Source organism: Pieris napi, chromosome Z, assembly GCF_905475465.1.
Source record: "Pieris napi chromosome Z, ilPieNapi1.2, whole genome shotgun sequence".
In the NCBI taxonomy this organism is placed as follows: domain Eukaryota; kingdom Metazoa; phylum Arthropoda; class Insecta; order Lepidoptera; family Pieridae; genus Pieris; species Pieris napi.
In genome coordinates this window covers 1,965,804-1,988,380 of record NC_062259.1, presented here as the reverse complement: position 1 = coordinate 1,988,380, position 22,577 = coordinate 1,965,804, and the positions used below count along the sequence as shown (strand labels likewise).

Genomic DNA, 22,577 nt, shown 5'->3' with positions numbered 1-22,577 from the left:
AAGGAGCCGAAAAATAAAACAAAATTGTAGTGTATATTTAATTTTAACTTTATTTATACTTCATCCAGAACAAATATCTGTAGATCGTACAAACATATTTAGTTTCGAGACGGGAATCTAACCCGCAACCGCCACAAAGAGTTCCTAGAGATTTCCTGCTTGCCTTACTGGAGAAAAGGGCAGAAAAAACATTGGTTCTTCAACTTTTAAATGTTGGTATTTTTTCCCATTCTTCGCGATATCGCTTCACATATCTGCCGTGGTTTCCCATGCTTTTTTCCCAGCAATAATGGCTTCGAAATTACTTGTTACACTCACTGGTTATGTTGAAGTTGAAGAACAAAGTAACAAAGAGAACGGAACGAAAGGCACAAAACATTTTCCCGAATTTGGTCAGTAATATAGATAATTGCAGTAGTCACTACCAGCAATATAGGTAGGTACATTGAACAGTACTACCTCCTAAATTTGGTTTCATAATTTCTAAGACAAACTCTGGGTATACCCCGCCCGGAAACTTACTAGTTTAATATCTCATACAGATCTTAGAGTGACTATGATTTTTAATAAAAGTAGTTTCTAGGTGATTAGTTAACGTGTCGTGAAGAAACGGTCATGTGTTCTAAAAAGAACAGTTTTCCATCGTTTTCGTAAGAAACGGTAATATGTTCTGACAAGGACCGTTGTTAAATGTTGTTGTTAGTTGTTGTTTTTCACGGGCACGTCCCTGAAGTAGCCAAATTTCAGATAATATTTTCATCGCCAATTCTAGTCCTGAGTAGGCTAAATGGCAATAAATCGCCTACATTGACCACACTGGTAATTAGATATTTTATTTTATTGAATTGGAAATTGGAACGGAATTTGTAAAAGAATCATGTAAATTTAGTATATAAGTACATAAATGGTTATAATTTTATATTGTTATGAAAAATTAAACTGGCTGAAGTTCTATATACATCAATATTTATATTTGATGAAAGGACAGAAATTAAAAAAAGGAATTTTAATTAACAAAAGCGAGGCAATAAAAGTGGAACGGTCATGTCGAGGACAAGTAAATACGATGTTGTCGACAGATAAACTCTTTCTTTGCGCTTGACGGCTGACAGGTCAATATTAAAAACAGTGATATCATACATTTCCTAGATGTTATCTTAATAAATGTGTTTTATTAATAATCTGGTACACCAACTTCATGTGCTATTATTATTATACAATGTGAAATTCGTCAACATCCATATCTTAACTAGACTATGATGCAAACTAAAACTAGACTAATTTATTTACAAATAGTCAATTTAATGGACCTTTCTTAGGTCTATTTCTAATTCAAATTTCAAAATAATATTTCAACGCTCTCAAATCGGCCATCCTTTTAGTATTACAATTCGAATCAAATGGATAATTATGACACTGACATTATTCTAAAACCAATGTTGACAAATAAGTCGAAGGTTGACAGATCATGTGTTTACTTTTTAACTATGTTTTTATGTCATGATCATTGATTAATGATTAGTGATCTCTACATCAGTGAATATCGATTATAATATTATATTTTCAGTTGATACATATAATTACAAAAATATTCTTATTCATCCTGAAATATCTAAGAAAACAATAGTGCATGCGGAAAATATAAATTTCATCAAATTACATAATAAGGTGCGGTTTCATTATTTCGTCCTTGCTGGAAAGTATTTTATTCAGGTTTTGTTATGTAAACAATCCATTTCAAGCTTCATTAGTGATAATTAATGGTTCTTAAGACTTAGCCCTGTGTTGTGAAACTAATACATAAACTAATTAAAATATATTTTTAGTGAAGATGCCAGGAACAAATTTAATTGTTCCTGTTGTTTTGTGGGGTAAACATGCACCAACGCATTGCATATCATCCGTTTACCTTTCGAGAGACCAGAAAACACTGGTCACTGGGTGTTATGATGGGCAAATATGTATTTGGCAAGTGAATCCAGATTCACTTAAGATGACACCTCGGTGCTTGCTTGTTGGACACACAGCACCTGTTACCTGTCTATCTAGGGCATCTATTATTCAGGTACGTTTTATACTTTAGTTTTCAGACTACTTACGTCCTTAATTATATTAAATCATGCATATATAACTATTATTATTAATCAGTCTCGGTATTTAATAAATATTTATGTATTACATAAACAAAATTCCATATTCCTATATTCCTAAGTACCTATCTAACACAATAAGATATATCAAATGATTTTATAAAATTGAATTAGTATTAACAAGATTCTAATAAGAATATTTATAATTTTATTGTATTTGAAAAGAGGAAGACATACATGCTTTCTAGAATCTGAACATCAGTACATGCGGCTACTGTAATCAAATTGAACTGCAGATAAACACCAGTGTGCACGCAAGAGCCGTGACTGCCCTGACATATTTTCTTAACAGTTCTACAAAAGAAGACTTGCTCATGCACAAATAATTAAAGAACTTGTCTTGAACTTGTGAACAGTGGCTATAGTCGTGGAGTTGTGTTGCTTTAGCGATTGAAATTACTTTTTATCAGTATAAGATAACATATGATGTCAGGAGCTTTGGATTGTCGGTGTCTCTTCCTCCTATAGATTTTACAAAATAAGTCTGATATCTCCAATCAATAAAACCCAACCAGTTGGTATTTTTTATTTACATTTATTGTACATAGTACAATTTACGAGATTTAAACTTAAAAGATAAGAATTATATAATGTATCAGACAGCATTATTGCTCTTCACGAGATGAGATATTATAAAAGAGTATCCATTTATAGAGAATTTATTAATTTAATTACTTATTTATTTATTACAGAAATACATCCATTAACCTGTGTATTATAATAACAAATCAATAATAACTTTATACAGTGAAAGAAAATTTAAAACATAAGTAAAAACATATTTAGAATGTCTAAAACCTATATATTTAATGGTGGTTGATATATTTTTCAGGACAATAACTTTATAGTGAGTTCATCAGAGGCGGGGGAGATGTGTACATGGGATCTTGTTGATGGAAAGTGTCGGGAGAGTGTGAAATTAACACAAGTGCACACAAACATACAGGTATAATAATTAATAAGTTATTATTTGAGACCAGTGTTGGCCTGTGCACCTTTCGCTTCTATGTGCACTTGCTTGAAGGAAACTGTACAGTATAGTTTACTTCTAGTAAGGAAAATTATCACAACAGATTCAGAAGAATATTACATAAAGCCACTAGTTTTTTGTTGTCAATATAAGCAAAAAAATATATTATAATCACCTTTCCAGGCATACCATATGTGCAATAGTGAAGATTTGAGACTGTTTTGCAATGGGTATTATGCAGAAATTCTCATAATGGACCCGTTTTCATTGGAAATATTATTTTCTTTGAGTTCAAAAATGAACCCAGATTGGATATCAGCACTACATGTGAGTAAAGGAAGAAATTGTTTATTATTGCTATTAAATACGGTTAATATGTATATGTCACCGTAAAATTGTAAAAACCGTTAGATTGTAATCTATCTCGCGAGATTGTAAACTGTCGAAGGATTGTGAACCTCAACGAACTGCTTACAAATTAACGTATTATTATTCAGTAGTTATATGAAAATGTTGGGAAGTAAAATTAATCTGTAATTGACCAAAGAAGTTTAAATGATAATTAAGTGTAGTACAATCTACCGAATACCGATAACCGATAACCGATAGATTACAATCTAACGGTGTTTACAATTTTACGTTAACATATACACCATATTGATATAATTTTAACATATAATTTTGATATTTACTATTTAGTTAAAAATTGTCTGACATTTTCATTTTTAAATACATATATTTTCAGGTTTTGCGTCCATCGTCTAGAAAAGATGACGTCGTGTTGGCTATATCTATTACCGGAACTGTCAAAGTGAGTGTTTTGTTTTTTTTGTATTCTGTGGTAATAAATGAATGATCCGCAAATAATTTGATTTAACGTTATCTGTATTATAATTTATACTTAAGTTTTTGGTTTATTAAAAATATGAATTAATTTTAAATTTGATGATAAAATGAGGTAAATTTTGTGTGGCTATAGGATATATGGATCTACTGAACAGATTTTGAAAATACTTTTACCAATAGAAAGCCGGGTGAGTATTTAGAAAACCAGTCAAATTCAATGTACTGCATGTTGCGGATTTCACTTTTTTTTATGTAATAGGAGGCAAACGGGCAGGAGGCTCACCTGATGTTAAGTGATACCGCCGGCCATAGACACTCACAATGCCAGAAGGCTCGCAAGTGCGTTGCCGGCCTTTCAAGAATTGGTACGCTCTTTTCTTGAAGGACCCTAAGTCGTATTGGTTCGGAAATACTTCAGTGGGCAGCTGGTTCCACAGTGGTGGTGCGCGTAAGATGTCCAGATAACGGTGGCCCCTGCAAACGTCGTTAGTTATGGCTTAAAGTCCGGCCCAAATTTTTATACGTATTTCAACATAGAGTATTAAAAAATAATTTGTTTAAAAATAAAGTGTTTCTTTATTTGGGAATACCTTTAATTCTATTATAATTATATGTATAACCTAGATATGTTCTTTTAAAAAAAACACCATCAAACAAAACTCAGGGCAGTCGCTATAGGATCTTTCTTGAAAAGTTTATTAAAAAGGCTGGCAACGGCAAAAATACACGAAATTCATACGAACGAACGCAAGTTGGATAAAAACGCGAATTTATTTATATTATTAAAAGGCCGGCTGCAGATAGAGAGCTGTCTAAAGTGTCTATGACCGATGTAAAAAATACTAATTTTATTTCTAGGTGTGGTCTCTTCTAGGACACGAGAATAAACAATCTGAGCCGATATACGAGAACGAGTCAAAACAAATTAGGTGTTTAAACGCCCTATCACTGAATTGTTGTGCGTACAACCAACGCACAGTTCTGATCGTATGCGCGAAGTATTGCCAGATATATGATGCGGGTAAGAATATTAACCATTTAGATGGATCTCTTCTGATCTGTCTCATGAAGCAAGTAGGTAATCAGCCTTTGCCTGATGGGTATAATGCCGGTGTTACGAAATTTTGTACGAGCGGGTGTTAATAGTAAAAGTCCTTTGGTGCACGTGGTCGTTATTAAAATGAGGGTAGAGTGAAATTTATTGACGCAACAATTTGACTACCCTCGCAGTATAAAATTTATGTTTTTCTCCTGTTTTGTGTCTAACAAAAATTGATGAAAAGCAGACTTCAGTTGAACTCAAATATTGTCTATGAAGTCTCTAGTTATTCTTGTCTTTGGAAAATAGAAATGTCAAGTGCTTTTGCTATGTTTATTAAAAAAAATACGTTATTCCTGAATATAATAAAATATCATCAAATTGGTTGAGCAGTTCTCGAGTATTAAATAATGTGATTTTGTAGGTGATTTTTCGGTGTTGTGCTCCATACAAGCGCCGTCCGGTGAGAGATGGATGTCCGGTGACTTTCTCGCTCCGGACAGAGTCCTCGTATGGTCCACTGAAGGGAAAGGATATCTTTATAAACTACCCGCAAAGTAAGTAAAATTTGACGTATTCACTGCATGGTCACGGCCGTTATTGCGTAGTCTGATGTTTAAAAAAGCATCTGAAATGAACATAGTTTGTGACCATGCACTATATATGAATACACACACACACCGTGACCATGCAGATGTTACAGTTTATTGTTTCAAATACAAAGAAAGATTACATACATAACACAATTTATATTGGTTTCGGCATTAGATTCTCATCTGAGCACAATACGCTTTTTAATGTGAACTGGTGAAAATATCACTCGTAAAAACTGCGAGTCGTTTATGAACAGAGCGCTTGTCGCAATATATCGTAGACAGGTGGTAGAATTGGTCATTTCACAATCTGGCGAAAATATCAAGGTTTCCGTAATGTAGTTAGGGTGAGGAAATATCTATAGTATAGAAAATCTAGCTAAAACTATTAACATACATATTTGTAAATTAAAAAAAAACTATATTTGGTTAGTTAAATTATTAACTTAAACAAAAAACTGAAAATTTTAACTAAAAACGACTGAGCCGTGGAATCGTCAACATTAAAATCAATAAAATTCTATAAAATGCATAAATCTCTATAAAAGTCAATAAAAATAAGATACAATGTTACTTTCTCGACATATTACTGTTTGCGTTAGATTAGTTACAGAACTAACTATATAAAACCCAATTTACACCCTTTTAAAGTGACCAATTCTTCACTTACACAGTACGACTCGTAGCTATTACGGGTGGTTTTTTTTTAGAGACCGGTAACTAAAGCAGTGAGTGAAGTGAAGCGTAAAAATTAACGGACTTCAAAATTTATTAAAAAAACCAGTGCCGCTCGGCGTGTTAGGTCTGTGCCTCTTACGTAGCTGTTTCATGAGGCAAGTTGGTGATCAGCCTTTGCCTGGTCCTACAGGTATTACGATGTTTTCCTTCGTACGAGCGAAAGTTAATAGCAAATGTTCAAGTTCTGATCGTTCCTCAAGGGTGACCCACCCACAATGATGTCCAATTCGTTGGGCTACTATTGATTTTAATGTAATAGATTCTATCGCTAATATGTCGCTGACTTTTAGGCATTATTAACTTATATCTCTCAAAGAATACCACTAAGGTTTCGGTTTTCGTACATAGACCTAGACCCTTGCAAAGACACCATCACCTGAGTCTAACACTAGCTCGTAGGAAGAACCTCGTGAGGAAACCTTATACCCACGTAGGGACAGAAGGCTGATCTGACAACAGAAATTACCGGAAACATAAACAGAACAGTGTTGGTCTAGTGGCTTCGGCGTGCGACTCTCATTCCTGAGGGGGTTCTATGGGGGCTGTGTGCCTATGGACTTTCTGTGCGCATTTAACACTTCGTACGTAGAAAAACATAGTGGGGAAACCGTCTTGCCTCTGACCATACACAATGGCGTGTGACACAGGACGCTGATCATCTGTTTGCCTATTAGATAGACAAAATAATCATGAAACAGATATATAAATCCGGGGCCCAGGCCTGAAAGTTTAGCGGCTCTGGTTTTTCCGGATAAATAAAAAATGAATGCTTATGGTATATTAAAGCTACATGTGTTTTTTATAGCAAACTGCGCGGACGGGCTATTAATAGGTCAGCACTTGATATATTTTTAGAATCATTTTTTGGTTTGCTTTTTAGTTGTCAACTATCTGAGGATCAGAAACGAGACTTTTAAATAGTACGTCAAACATGTATTGGATACGGGAGTCGTGGTTCTTGCTAAGTCTCGTTTCTGAATCTCGCCGTAAGAATAAAGGCTTAGTGCTAAGTGTGACTTCCGTATGTCAAAAGAGTGGAGTTTAACGCGAATTGTGTTTTACGCATGTCAAAAGAGTGGAGTCTTGGCGCTAATTCTGTTTTACGTATATCAAAAGAGTGGAGTCTTGGCGCTAATTCTGTTTTACGTATATCAAAAGAGTGGAGTCTTGGCGCTAATTCTGTTTTACGTATATCAAAAGAGTGGAGTCTTGGCGCTAATTCTGTTTTACTTATGTCAAAAGAGTGGAGTCTTGGCGCTAATTCTGTTTTACGTATGTCAAAAAAGTGGAGTCTTGGCGCAACCTCTGTTTTACTTATGTCAAATGAGTGAAGTTTTGGCGCAACCTCTGTTTTACTTATGTCAAAAGAGTAGAGTCTTGGCGCTAATTCAGTTTAGTCTTGGCGCTAATTCTGTTTTACGTATATCAAAAGAGTGGAGTCTTGGCGCTAATTCTGTTTTACGTATATCAAAAGAGTGGAGTCTTGGCGCTAATTCTGTTTTACTTATGTCAAAAGAGTAGAGTCTTGGCGCTAATTCTGTTTTACGTATGTCAAAAGAGTGGAGTCTTGGCGCAAATTCTATTTTACTTATGTCAAAAAAGTTGAGTCTTAAGGCGAATTGTGTTTTACGTATGTCAAAAGAGTGGAGTCTTGGCGCTAATTCTGTTTTACTTATGTCAAAAAAGTTGAGTCTTAAGGCGAATTGTGTTTTACGTATATCTAAAGAGTCGAATCTTAACGCGAATTGTGTTTTACTTATGTCAAAAGAGTGGAGTCTTGGCGCTAATTCTGTTTTACTTATGTCAAAAGAGTTGAGTCTTAATGCGAATTGTGTTTTATGTATGTCTAAAGAGTCGAATCTTAACGCGAATTCTGTTTTACTTATGTCAAAAGAGTTGAGTCTTAAGGCGAATTGTGTTTTGAGTATGTCATAAGAGTGAAGCCTTAGCGCGAATTTTGTTTCATGTATGTCAAAAGAGTAGAGGCTTAACGCGAATTTTGTTTTATGTATGTCAAAAGAGTGGAGGCTTAACGCGAATTGTTTTTTACGTATGTCAAAAGAGTGGAGTCTTAACGCGAATTGTGTTTTACGTATGTCAAACGAGTTGAGTATTAACGCGAATTGTATTTTACGTATGTCAAAAGAGTTGAGAGTTAAGGCGAACTGTGTTTTACTTATGTCTAAAGAGTCGAATCTTAAAGCGAATTCTGTTTTACTTATGTCAAAAGAGTGAAATCTTAACGCGAATTGTGTTTTATGTATGTCAAAAGAGTGGAGCCCTTAACGTGAATTGTGTTTTTCATATGTCTAAAGAGTCGAATCTTGGAATTAAGTGTGACTCCTGACAGAAATGTAATAATTTCGACACAATAAAAATTATTTACGCTTAGTCTCTCTGAATCTGCCCTAAGCGCTAATTTTGACTCCGGTGTTTCAGAAACATTGAATATTGACATACAGAAGTCACGTGACCATCGTGTGGCTAATGTCATAATTTTAACTCTGGATTGACCTTGAGTTTAAATTCTCCATAATTGTGCATTGATGTTAAGGATATTAAGTCATTAGAGCGCACATAGAAATAGTTATTAAATATAGTATCTTTAGCACAAACGTTTCAAGTATAACATACATTAAGCTTTATTAGGAGTTGTCTAGCACTATGACATCCATCAATTTCGTTCATCATACTTGGACTTATCTCACAATTGTGTTAATAAAAATAAAGATTACAAATGAAATTAGTTTCCTCTATTTTATTGCTTTAGAAAATCTTCTGCATATAGATTGGCAAGATTTTTAAAACCATTTCAAATTGATTACTTACCAAATCTAATCAACAAATTGTTCGTATAGTTTGTATTGACTATTCGATTTTTCGTATAGTTTGTGCTAAAGGTAAAATGTCATGTAGTACATTAGTTTTATTTATTTTGCATTTCACTTTTTTTTTAACACAACAACATGTATTTACACCTATAATCTTATAACCATTTTCCGCGAATATTATCTACCAGAAATGTCCGTATTTTACATTGTAATTGTCACCAAGTGAACTATGCTGTCCCCAAACGAACCCAAGACCTCTGATCAATGCGTAGAAAAATCAATAACGACTCTTTCGACTTGAGACCTAGTCTTTTTGCTGTTACCCACATAAATAAAAAATTGTTTTTAGTTCCGTTCCCGACCATAAAGGCTTTCATGGACCAACTGTGGACCATGATAGTCCTGTTTTGTATGGAATTTTGGCTCACCCAGATAATAAGGTAGGTAATAATTTTTATAGATTAAAGATTTCAGAAATAATACCAGTGGTCTTTTAGCAATAGAAAAAAAACTAGATAAATATAGCTATATATTAGGTGTTCAACCACTTAATTTACTGAATAGTTGAGGACACAATGCTTGCGAGCAGACTGAACTATTATTAGAAAAAAATAATTAAAATTCGAGATATTATTCCGTCTATTGGTTATGAAAATTCTTAAGGTTGGCCATTGACCTACTGTTATTCAACTCCGGTCACTGAACTACGGTCATTGCACGGCCTTACGTGCCGCATGTGTGTGTGAGCCGGCTACGAGATCGGCTCGTCTACAAGGTGGTGAACTGGCTCGCTACAGACTGTTTTAGGAGATGGACTTAAAAAAAGAGTTTGGTGTCCATGGGCTTAAAAATAAATATAATGACTTATTATAAGTGTTTTTGGATTTATTTTAATATTCATTTTGAAGAGAGGTTGGATTTTAATTTGTCAAATGTCACTTAACGGATGTCTCAGTTAAGCCCAAATCTGAGTTACGTAATCTCTTTCTCCTTTTCTTATTTTGAGATGGACTCTTGTAACAACCAATGTATAACAAAATAAAAAAAGTCATTATATTTAACTTTACATGGCCTCCGATGGAGTGAAGGTCTCCTCCAAATTCTTCCACTTATCTCATCCTCGTCACCATTTTCCATACGTTCCTTAACCAGCTATCCTTTTATTTCCAACTTCCCAGGTTTCTGGTGAGCGTCTTATCTTCCACTGAGCCATTCCATGTAAGGGTCTTTTTGACTAATTAAATTTTTAAAATCTGTAAATTACAAAAAGAACATCTTTTTTACATACTAACCAACCATTATAACGTTTCAGCTTCTATCATGTCCTCCAGCCATGAGGTTCATCCTAACATCTGTGGGTGGGAAGCAACGTAGACTCTTACTGAGAGGAGATTCAGCTGGAGTGGTTCTTCTGTGGAATGTGGATGATGCAGCCATGCCTGTACCCAATAAGGTTATGTGTGAGTATTCATTAGTTAACATAATTAAATACAGCCCTTGACAAAATGGACAGATGGTGATGATGATGAAAGTCGATTCAGTAGGCATTTTCTACTGCGAACTAGCGAATTGTGCAATCGATGACTAGTGGAATTCTTCCCTGGGAAGCCTTCTCTAAAACATCCAATTGTTTTAAAAGAGGGCTTTCTCCCTGGCCCGACACCCACTAAAATGCGTGCCCATGGGCTGCGATGACTGCCCTTTGGAGGAGGAGCATCTCCTGGGCTCATTATCCCCCTATCGTATAAAAAATACGTGTGTGTACCTATGTAACAAGATAAAAATCTTTTTAAATTTTTTATCTTTCGCCTTTTGTAGAAAAAACGACATTAACAATGGAAAAAAGTAAAATGTTGACTATAGCTAACTTCAAGGTGTCGGTTTTTAGTGACGGTGTGCGCGCACATCGTAAACATTTTTCTCTCATAATTTTTCCCTAACGCGCCAATAGAAGTATAACAAAAATGAAATTTCTCATAACCACAGTGGGGTCAGGTTGTCTTCTGACATAGCCCCCTCTTATTTTACCCCATTCTCTATAGCGTGCTCGGTCTCTGCGACAGACCATCTGCCGATCCTTTTACTTGACGTGCCGTCTTCCTTTTGTTTATTCTCTCAAGTATGTTAAACTCGCTCGTACGAAGGTGAACATCGTAAAATGGGCATTAGAACTAATCAGGCAAAGGCTGATGATCTACTTATCTCATGAAACAGAGAACCAGACCTAAAAGATTGTAGCGAGAACATCGTAATACCGGCATTATACCCAATCAGGCATAGGTTGATTACCTACTTGCCTCATGAAACAGATACATAAAAGCGAGATAATAATAATTACTTGACAGAATTATCAAATTAGCGCACACATACAGACTATACTAAAAGAAATACATTATTAGTTTATCTGTTATTCAATAATCGCGTTTCCGTCAAAGCTTTTTTAAAATGTTAAACCATAATCAATACATTGTTGCAGCGCGTGCGCCCATAGTGACAACCAGTTTGGAAATGGCTTGGGCGGAAATGAGTCCCAGCCCAGTGGGTATTCTGGATCAATTGAGCCATCCTGACGAACCGGGTGAGTTCAGTTTTGACTTTAAATTGTACAACGTGTAATTTTTAATTATTAGGTAATAACTAACAGTTTTTTTTTCAGAAATTAAATTGACAGCCTCTATATATCTATTGGCCGCAAATCGTTTGGTTGTTGGCAGAGAAGATGGTTCAATAATAATAGTTAATGCTACCCATACGGTTCAACTTCAGCTGTTACATGGGAACCATCAACAGTTAGACGGTAAGTTTAATAAATGCTGATTTGGCCAATTTTTTGCAGGAGATTTATTTATGAGGTTAATAAATATAAATGGATGTATAAAATTAAGTATAAAGTATACTGCAGGTATAATGTGTACCAGCGGTATAAAGTGTACCTTAGGTATAAGTGTACCTAAGGTATAATGAAGTATAAAGTATTGAGCGGTGTTGGCCTGGTGGCGTGCGACTCTCATCTCTGAGGTCGTAGGTTCGATTCCCGGCTGTGCACCAATGAACTCTCTTTCTATGTGCGCATTTAACATTTGCTCGAACGGTGAAGGAAAACATCGTGGGGAAACGGGCTTGCCTTAGGCACAAAAATTTGACAGTGTGTGTCTGGCACAGACGGCTGATCACTTGCCTATTAGATTGACAAATCATCATGGAACAGATACAGATTTGTGAGGCCCAGACCTAAAAAGGTTGTAGCGCCACTGCATTATTTTATTTTTTACGTATAAAGTATACTGCAGGTATAAAGTGTACCGTAGCTATAAAGTGTACCTTAAGTATAAGTGTATATATACAAACCTGATAACTACATAAAAATCACTTTAAAGTATTTATAAACTTAAAATTTTAATATTTGTTTCAGATTGGCCACCTCATCAGTTGTTATTGGGACACAATGGACGCGTGAACTGTCTTCTGTACCCGCATCATGTTCATCATAGGTAACCTATCAAATTTAATAATGAACACACACACACACACACACACAATTACGAGTATATGGTATCGTTTATATTTATATTTATTTTGTCGTCTGTTATACATGTACTACGAAATAGATTTTTTTATATATTTAAGATACATTTAAGTTTGGGCTCCCTTCAAGAAAAGTGCTTCGATTAGGCCGTCGACGCACTCGGTCACAAAAATGATCATCTATTTGCCTATGTCACGTCATGTGTTTGTATTTATCAAGTGACTAGTCTACTAATAAGTGTATTTGCGTTATAGGTATGACAGAGCCTATCTTGTATCCGGTGGAATAGACTTCGCGGTTTGTCTATGGGACCTGTTCAGTGGGGCGCTACTCCATAGATTTTGCGTTCACGCGGGAGAGATCACCCAATTGATCGTTCCACCTCATAACTGCAGTGTAAGTATAAAGTAGATCAGTTTTAAGTATTTTAATTAGTTTACGAAAGTATATCAATTTAAGTATTTAAATTAGGTTTGAAAATAAATCAGTTTTTGTATTTAAATCAGTTTACAAATGTTAATCTGTTTAAGAATATAAATCAGTTTAAGTGTTTTAATCAGTTTACGAAAGTAAATCAGATTAAGTGTTTAAATTAGTTTTAAAAGTAAATCAGTTTTATAACAGTTTACCTAACATCGCTTTATGAAGTTATTTCTAGATTTTAATTGTTATTTACTTTACAGCCAAGGATTCAGAAATGCATTTGCGCTGTCGCATCGGACCATAGCGTCACGCTCTTAAGTAAGTTTTATTTCTAAAGCATTGTTTAAAATGTATTTGTATTCTTACTGTTAAGGAGATAATGATACAATTTAGTCCAACGTTAGCCTATTAATGATATATTCATATTATAATGACGTCCAACTATATACAAGAAATATTGCGAGTACCTACCTTAATGAGTAAAAATAAATACCTAGACGCAATGTCAATTGTTTATGTCAATTGTCAATGTCAACTGTCACCGATTCAGCAAAATATTTTTTTTTTTGCGATCGTGAAAAATTTATTAACTGAAACGTCAGTGTCATCTATCAGTGTCAAATGTCTACTATTAATGTCAGCTTCAACTTTAATAAGCAAAAATATATTTTTTTTATGCGAAATGCATGAATACATGAAAAATTTAAAATTTTACATGTTTAATAATACACGAAATGGTTAAATAGTAAATATGTAACCTAACCTTTTCAGGTTTAACTGAACGGAAGTGCGTAACACTCGCTTCCCGCCATCTATTTCCGGTTGTGACGATAAAATGGCGTCCGGCTGATGACTTCATGGTGGTCGGATGTAGTGACGGCACTGTTTATGTTTGGCAAATGGAGACTGGGCATTTGGATAGAGTTTTAAATGGTAAGATTTCTTTTATATATGTATTTTATATGTGTACTAGCAGATTCGGCCAAGCGTTGCTGTGGCTAAGGTTTCTGTTATATTACATAGTAGTATACTACTCAAGGGAAACGGTAGGAGAACACCAGTCATGGGGACCACTATGCTTTTTGGTGGTTATGCCATTAAATTGTAGCTTATGTGAAACGTTGGTACTTTCGACACAGTGCCATCTGTTAGAATTGTGACTGTCAAATAATAAACAAATAATATTGCAGGTATAAATTAAGATGTAAGCTATCCTATCTTATAAGTTAGTTCAAACTGCACACGGTATGCAAATTTAATTGAAATCGGTTAAGTAGTTTAGGAGTCCATAGCGGACAAACAACGTGACACGTAATTTATATATATTAAGATGTTAGTCCACAGTTTTCGGTAACTAAATTATATCATAAAAAAATAATAATGGACATGTTGTACAATTCTCACAGTTAAAGTTAGAATGAAACAATTCTGAAGCCTTTATATACATAGGTACACTACGGACCCGTGAACCTTGTATACCTCAACCTTCCTCATGAATAATTCTAGATATTAGTGAAATAATTAAATCAGTGGGGCTACAACCTTCTTAGGTCTGGGCCTCATGTATCTGTTTCATGATTGTCAATCTAATAGGCAAGTATTCAGCCACCTGTGCCAGACACACCAGAAAATTGTAGCTTATGTGAAACGTTGGTACTGTCAACACAGCGCCATCTGTTAATGTGACTGTCAAATAATAAACAAATAATTTGCAATAAAATAATATTGCGGGTATAAATTAAGATATAAGCTATCTTTTAAGTTAGATCAAACTGCACACGGTGTGCAAACTTGATTGAAATCGGTTTAGTAGTTTAGGAGTCCATAGCCGACAAACAGCGTGACGTGTAATTTATATATCTATTTATTAAGCTTGTACCACAATTCAATTTCAAGGTATGATAGCTGAAGAGGTTCTAGCAGCCTGTGATGATACATCGGCTGATGAACTTGGAGGCTCTATATCATCAGGCACAGACCTGCAAGGTCTGGCGAATCCAGCTGTGCATTTCTTTAGGTGAGTCTATGCTTTGTATGCTGTATCATAAAAAAATAAAAACAAAAAAAAGTCTCTAAATAAACATTTTTTTGGGGTGGACACCCCTTATCACTTAGGGGTTCGAAAGATAGATAATAGACGATTCTCATACCTACTGAATATGCATATAAAATTTGATAAAAATCGGTCAAGCCGTTTCGGAGGAGTATGGTAACTAACATTGTGACACGAGAATATTATATAATGACTTTTCATCAGAGTGTGAAGACAATTTGGCAGAAAGAGACAAAAGAGAATATATATGTTTGAGGGAGTTAATGAAGTTTTTTTTTGGGTTCAGAGGTCTTCGACATCGCAACCTCACTGCAATGCGAGCGGCAACTCAACGCGGTCTGGCTGCCTTGCACGCATCAGAGCGCGGCTCCAATGCTGGCCCGTTGGCTGAACCGGCTCGGGCCAGGCCTCCACCCCTGACCATACAGGGCTTCAGGTCTAATCCTGCTGGTGAGTAGTCTGTGAATTTGGAGCAGCATCAGAGCTGTTCCAAATATTAAGGTATATACATAAAAAAAAGTTGAGTGCCGATATTGGATACTGTATTGTCAGAAGGTGGTGGGTTTCACATGGTGGTGATGTAAAAAGGGGCTTATACCGTTGTGGAATTTCGTATTCTGCTTCGACGTCTGATGATGATGGTGGGATTCGAGCATTATTTAAGGCAGTTATTCCACCACCACTATGTGGAAACAGCCCACTGAACTATTTCCAAACCAATTCGACTTAGGTTCATTCTAGAAAAGATTGTACCAATTTTTAAAAGGGTGGCAACGTACTAGCGATACCTCTAGCACTGTGTGTCTATAGGCGACAGGTATTTCCAAAACAATTCGACTTGGGATCCTTCAAGAGCGTACCAATTCTTAAAAGGCAACGCCCATACCCCCTGGCATTAAGTGTCCATGGGCGGTATCACTTAACATCAGATGAGGCTCCTGCCGGATTGCCCCTGTTCTTAAAAAAAAGGAATGTAATTGAAAGGTATTTCTCTATATTTCTACAAATACATTTTCTTGACATTTTCCTGGTATTTTATTTACTTATGCAATTTACGGGGTAGAACTGCTGAAAAATATGAATTGGAAAACATGTATGCATAAAATTCTTCGAATATATATGACATTCTTGACTTTATGTCCTATAATCCCTAGATGGGGCAGAGTCTACAGTGGGTCTCCATCGCGTTCGGTCTTGACCCTCGTATTTCACCTTGTTCCAAGTCTTTCCTCATCTGCAACTGCACGACGCCGGGTTTGCTTGGGACTTTCCTCTTTCCTTGCGGATTGCAATCAAGCGCCTGCTCGGGGATTTGATTGGAATCTCTTCGGAGTGTATGGCCTATCCATTTCCACTTGCGTCGCTTGATCTGCTGGCTAATTGGTGTTCCTCGGCAGCGCTCCCAAAGTTGCTCATTAGAGATCTTCTCGGGCCAAAATACGGCGACAGTAGTTGAAGAAGACTTGGAGTCGGTGCGAGTTATCTTTCCTATATATATGGATGATTTCATTCACAGACCCAGAGAGCCACATACTCTTCTTCGACATCGAGGGTCTGATAGTGGAACTGCTCAGCGAGGAGTATTCTGCCATGAGTCCAGCTAGTTTGGAGGTTAGTCTAGACTTGTTTCAACCTAAAAAAAAATTATTCATGTGTTTAGAGATTTTATTGTCCAAATATCAAACAATCTAATATATAAAATTCTCGTGTCGCGGTGTTTGTGGTTAAACTCCTCCGAAACGGCTTGACCGATTCTTATGAAATTTTGTGTAGTTGGGTAGGTCTGAGAATCGGACAACATCTATTTTTCATCCCCCTAAATGATAAGGGTAGTCCTAAATATATTTGTTTATTTTTAGATATTTTTTTTTGTTTTTAATTTTTTTTATGATATAGCATTAAAAAATACATACAACCCCTAACTTTCACTCTTCTACGATCAACCCCTATTTTTTATTATAAATAATATACATTGCAAAACGACGTTTGCCCGGTCAGCTAGTAGTTATATAAAGATCTAGTTACCATTTATAACGGGTAGTGTTGGTATAGTGGCTTCAGCGTGCGACTCTCATCCCTGAAATTGTAGGTTCGATCCCCGGCTATGCATCAATGGACTTACTAACGCATGAGTATGAAATGCGTTACCAAGTTCATTTCTATGTTTGTACTAAGTCACCGGCCCATCCTCTTTTTGACCTACCCACTTTTTATTACTATTAACCTGTTATCATAAACAATGAAGTTTTATATGAAGTTGAAGTTTTTTTATTTGCATTAGGCGGCCGGTCTGATCACCAGCGAGTATATGAAGGTGGCAGCTCTGACGCAGTCGGCGAGTCCGGACGCGGCGAAGAAAATATCAGGTATTTTTAGCAGTTTATCATACATAAATGTTATGTTTACCATGTACCATGCGGTTAACATATGAAAGATACTTAGTATATGGCACAAATTGAGGGTAGGATGGCGAGAAAGGCGAGTTGGGGCACTGCCAATTCGAAGGCGAAAAACCAGTTCCGAATATGGATCCGGATGATCCTATCACGTTAGCTAGATAAATGGAGCCTTCATCAGGGAAGGCCAGGTCCTTTAGGAGCTTCCGTCCCTCAGGCGATGGACTATGGCCCAAGTCGAGGTCCGAGTCTTGCAGGAGACGCCCTTGTGACTTGTGGGAAAAGCCACTTTCAGGTAGAGCCTGAGCTGAGTTGCCAACGGCCTTCAGGGCAACAGCGAGATTCCATTCAAAAAGCGAAGGTCATTTCTGGTTGTGACGTCGTGGGGTGTGAACCTAGATTTCTTGATACTTCCGTCGATTTAGCGAAATATTGTTTTGAAAGTGTTCACATTGTTTTGGGTTATAAAAGTTAAATAGATTCTTTAGTAGTTGTGCATTATTGAGATTAATCTGTGTAAAACATGGCTCTGAAGCGTAAATATACAATTTATTAAAAAAACGTACATACGACGGTCACGTGACCCGAATGAATCACAGATTAGTCAAATCGATAAGGTAGCATGCTTGTAAATGACTTCGCCAGTCTCATCCTAATCGAAATCGATCGAAATATTAGTATTTGTGTAAAAGAACGATAAACACGTGAAAAACTGGACGTTTATTGACGTGTTTACAAGCATGTTACGTCACAGGGCGACGCCATCTTGTCTAGAGAAACGTTTTAGCTTCATGAACTGAAAAATGTTGTATAAGATTTTTGTCGTATAAGATTGTAAATAAAATTGGTGTTATTTTACGCACGCTATCATGGATAGATTTCTTCGGGCGTGTGAAAGATAAAGCAGGAGATATGGAACGGCTCTTGAAAGAGAAGGACAAGCATGGTTTGTATTATTTTAATGTTACAGAAATGGTTTTTGTGTTAGTCGAACCTAAATACTACTTAAAAAACGAAATTATTTGAAGGCACGGCAATGCGCCATTTCGAGCAAAAAATCATGCATCAATCATCATCAATCATCGGCATTTTCTCGAAGCAGTTCATTTGACCTTATAACTTCGTTATGGATAAAATTAGAAGCCTGAATTTTTACCAAGCAGGGATTGTATATTTTTTGACGACTCATTGGTCTAGTGGTTAGTATCCCTGACTGCAAATCCATGTGTCCCGGGTTCGATCCCCGGCTGAGACGAACATCGATGTGATGAGCATTTGGTGTTGTGCTTAGGTCTTGGGTGTTTAAATATGTATTTATATGTCTATCTATCTATAATATGTATGTATATCCGTTGCCTGGTACCCATAACACTTAACACATAGCTTCGCCAGCTTAGCATGGGACTCGGTCAATTGGTGTGAATTGTCTTTAAAAAAAAAAAAAAAAACAAATTTCATTCAATTTGAACCTGTAATTAGTCAAAGTTTCTTAATTATGTCACTCAGTAACAGATCATCAAAACTCTTAGGCACTCTAGCTAGTGGCTTCACGCCAATACTACTCTTGGACAACATAAATATTTTGTACAAACTCTTAAAAGCAATATATAGAATATTACTAGATTTTTATATATTTTTTTAATTTCAGGTATTTTAGCTAAGATGAAAGAAGGTGCTGAGAATATGCAGACTAAAATACAGGCTAAGGCCGAGCAAATGAAAAGTCAACTCGACGCGAAAGGTAAGTGGGATGGTAGATAAGTGTGAGAGGGATAGCTATAGGTTCGACGACTTCGTACAAGAATGCATCCAATGAAACGCGTCGTTTATTGTACTACAGTGAAAATTTAAGATAGTTTATGGGTAATATTAGAAAGGGATAGCTATAAGTTCGACAACTTCGTACAGGAATGCATCCAATGAAACGCATTGTTTGTTATGCAATAGTAAAAATTGTAGTTAATGGGTAATATTAGAAAGGGACAGCTATAGATGGACGGCTTCGTACGAGAATGCATCCAATGAAACGCATTGTTTTTTACTATTACCATAGTTAATGGGTGATTATTAACAAGGTGAAGATATACATACTTAATAATAGTATGTTTTTTATAAATTATCTTTTTTAGTTTATTTACTAGGTGAATTTTTATATTGCCATCATACATCTGAGTTTAAAGTATTGGATTTGATAATTCAAATTAAAAAAACCGCCAAAATAATTTTAGACAAGTCGCACCAGTTGACGTACCGTTTTTGACGTGTTAATTGTCATTCTTAAGGACCTATCTGGTCGCCAAACTCCGAACAAGTACCTACATTGTTTCTTTCCATTTTCCGTCATCATTTCTTGAAGTAGGGCGAATGGAGAAATATATGTCGGAGTTGAGTAGTTGATGTATCCATTTTTAAAGATCGATACACGATTTAAATAACTTCGCTTGATAGAAAAAAAATCCAAACATAACCAATTTTTGATACTTTGAATTCATTTTATGACGAAATTGTATATAGAACATGATTTTGTAATTTACACGATATATTTTATCGCAAGCCAAGTAATCCATTTCAGAAAAACAATGATGAAATTACATTAATTTAATGTAACATAACTAATTGTTATTACGGGCCGGCGCGCCTCAGTGCTCCAGCTCTCAACTGCGCCCCGCAGTCCACCCCGAGACACTACAATTCGTGCTGGGATAGGGCCTTAAATGATGAATTTCGTTTGAAAACAGTCTCCGACGAAATTTGTGTCACGTGACATTAATAACAATGTATTTTGTTATTGATTATTTACAATTTAACTCCATAATGCTTAAAGCTATTTAAACACTAAATAACAATATCAAATAGTTTTTTATAGTTACTCGTCAATAAGCTAAACGCAGTATATTGTTTCCCTTTAGTATTTCTCTTAAAGAAATCGCTTATTAGCAATAAGCCCGCTATATTAAGTTCTGACTAAATGTGTCTTCCCAACGAAGAGTTGCGTTGCTTAAGATTTGACAGGCGAAGACATCTACAATAATTCGACTAATCTGTGATCGTTTTGTGTCACGTGATATATAAAACTGCATTTTTTTGATATATTAATGATTATTTACTTTCAATTACACTTTTTATATACCTAATACATAATATATCTGATACAATTTAAAATAAACCTTATTTTGGAGTGATTTAGATTCAAGAGTACCTACGTACTACATACTTTTATTTAACCAGTACTAACATATGGATCTGAAACTTAGTGCTACGGTGTGTTGATGGATATGTATGATAGGGAAAATAATATACAAAATCAACAATACAGCTTTAAGTAAAGCAACTAAGGTAACAACATAATGTTACAATAAAAATATACAAAAGTGGAAATAAGCATGGCACATGGTACGGTACAGAAAAGTGGAGCAAAAAAGTACTGGTACCCAAGCAAACGTAAAAGAGGAAGACAATTAAAACGTGGATGTACCAAATTAAAGAAACAGCAGGTGGTATTTGGCAGAGAGTGGCACAGTACAGGAATGGTGGGATTTGGAGGAGGCCGTTGCCAGAAAAGAGCACACAGATACCTAAAAAGAAGATTTTTTTTAAAGACATTTCACACCAATTGACCTAGTCCCATGCTAAGCTGGTGAAGCTTGTGTTATGGGTACCTACTAGGCAATGGATATACATACATATTATATAGATAGATAGACATATAAATACATATTTAAACACCCAAGACCTAAGCACAACACCAAATGCTCATCACATCGATGTTCGTCTCAGCCGGGGATCGAACCCGGGACCCATGGATTCGCAGTCAGGGGTACTAACCACTAGACCAATGAGTCGTCGAATTGAAATAGAAACGTGTTTAAATGTAAAAGTATCTGATTTAAAACGCTATTATTGTGGTCAAAAGTTTGACATCATTAACCTTGCATTAATTAGTACAGAATTTTCTCATAGGCACCCGGCCGTACCTTCAGCGATTTGTCACTGTACGATCGGAGATCTCTAGCCGGTGTTTCTTATACAAATTGTTAAATGGTCAAATACAGAACAATAATCTCTTACAGGACATTAACACCGTCGTCCCTTATTCCTTTTGTTCAATATCAGCAGAATTTTCTAAATTCCGTCCGCAAAAACCAACCTAGGAGAGAATTTGAGAATTAGAGAACGGGTTCTAAATGTATACTAGCATTACCTCGACATCTGTCGTTCAAGAAGAGAGTCTTCGTCATTGTCTATGGGCACATAACATCAGGTTGCCTCATCTAGAAAAAAAATTGTGACGCGCGCGCATCGTGAAAATTTACACCATAATTTTTCAACGGGAAAATGAAACGAATAACGTTTTTCGAAGCACGAGTAAATAGCTGTAAATTGAATTCGGAATTCCTAAACAAAGAGGAGATATTTGAAGTCGATTGATAGGTGAGGACAAAACCTCAATTTCATATAAGGACGTAATATTATTAACAATATAGATTTCGTTATTAATAAAGTAGTGTTTGTGTGACTTTCTACAATGCGGAAGTATTTTTAAAGTGGCGTACACAAGGTGAGCTACATTCATTATTCACGATTGGAATATACGGGCTGATATTACAGTATTATTAAATATTAGGTTTTATCAAGAGGCAAACGGGCAGGAGGCTCAGCTGATGTTAAGTGATAGCCATGGACAATGCCAGAAGGCTCGAAAGTGCGTTGTCGGCATTTTAAGTATTTGAACGCGCTTTAAAGTAGTCTTAGTCGAATTGGTTTGGAAATACGTACCGCCCATGGAGACTAAATTTCCAAAGCTCGCAAGTGCGTTGTCGGCCTTTTAAGTATTTGAACGCGCTTTGAAGGATCCTAAGTCGAATTGGTTTGGAAATACGTACCGCCCATGGAGACTAAATGCCAAAATGCTCGCAACTGCGTTGTCAGCCTTTTAAGAATTTGGACCCTCTTTGAAGGACCCTAAATCGAATTAGTTGGCTTTTTAGTTGCCAAAATACACGACATACAGG

At 35.9% G+C, this 22,577-nt stretch overlaps 1 protein-coding gene across 4 annotated transcripts in view; it reads left to right on the top strand.

The window, feature by feature from the left end:
* The first annotated feature begins 1,489 nt into the window (after positions 1-1,489).
* Positions 1,490-22,577, top strand: part of LOC125062329 (WD repeat-containing protein 7) — a 139,886-nt gene continuing 118,798 nt past the window's right edge. Inside the window, exons 1-22 of one of the 4 annotated variants that reach the window (XM_047668164.1) lie at positions 1,490-1,668; positions 1,827-2,065; positions 2,983-3,096; positions 3,304-3,447; positions 3,866-3,931; positions 4,825-4,987; positions 5,430-5,562; positions 7,142-7,168; positions 9,517-9,607; positions 10,480-10,627; positions 11,644-11,745; positions 11,824-11,964; positions 12,580-12,658; positions 12,948-13,089; positions 13,377-13,434; positions 13,888-14,049; positions 15,013-15,133; positions 15,456-15,619; positions 16,686-16,780; positions 17,451-17,535; positions 18,443-18,511; positions 19,214-19,306. In XM_047668164.1, the coding sequence (XP_047524120.1) occupies positions 1,832-2,065; positions 2,983-3,096; positions 3,304-3,447; positions 3,866-3,931; positions 4,825-4,987; positions 5,430-5,562; positions 7,142-7,168; positions 9,517-9,607; positions 10,480-10,627; positions 11,644-11,745; positions 11,824-11,964; positions 12,580-12,658; positions 12,948-13,089; positions 13,377-13,434; positions 13,888-14,049; positions 15,013-15,133; positions 15,456-15,619; positions 16,686-16,780; positions 17,451-17,535; positions 18,443-18,511; positions 19,214-19,306 (2,431 nt within the window). In that variant the 5' untranslated portion in view covers positions 1,490-1,668; positions 1,827-1,831. The remainder of the gene's footprint in view (positions 1,669-1,826; positions 2,066-2,982; positions 3,097-3,303; positions 3,448-3,865; positions 3,932-4,824; positions 4,988-5,429; positions 5,563-7,141; positions 7,169-9,516; positions 9,608-10,479; positions 10,628-11,643; positions 11,746-11,823; positions 11,965-12,579; positions 12,659-12,947; positions 13,090-13,376; positions 13,435-13,887; positions 14,050-15,012; positions 15,134-15,455; positions 15,620-16,685; positions 16,781-17,450; positions 17,536-18,442; positions 18,512-19,213; positions 19,307-22,577) is intronic. The other 3 variants (XM_047668165.1, XM_047668166.1, XM_047668168.1) reach the window with 3 other exon arrangements.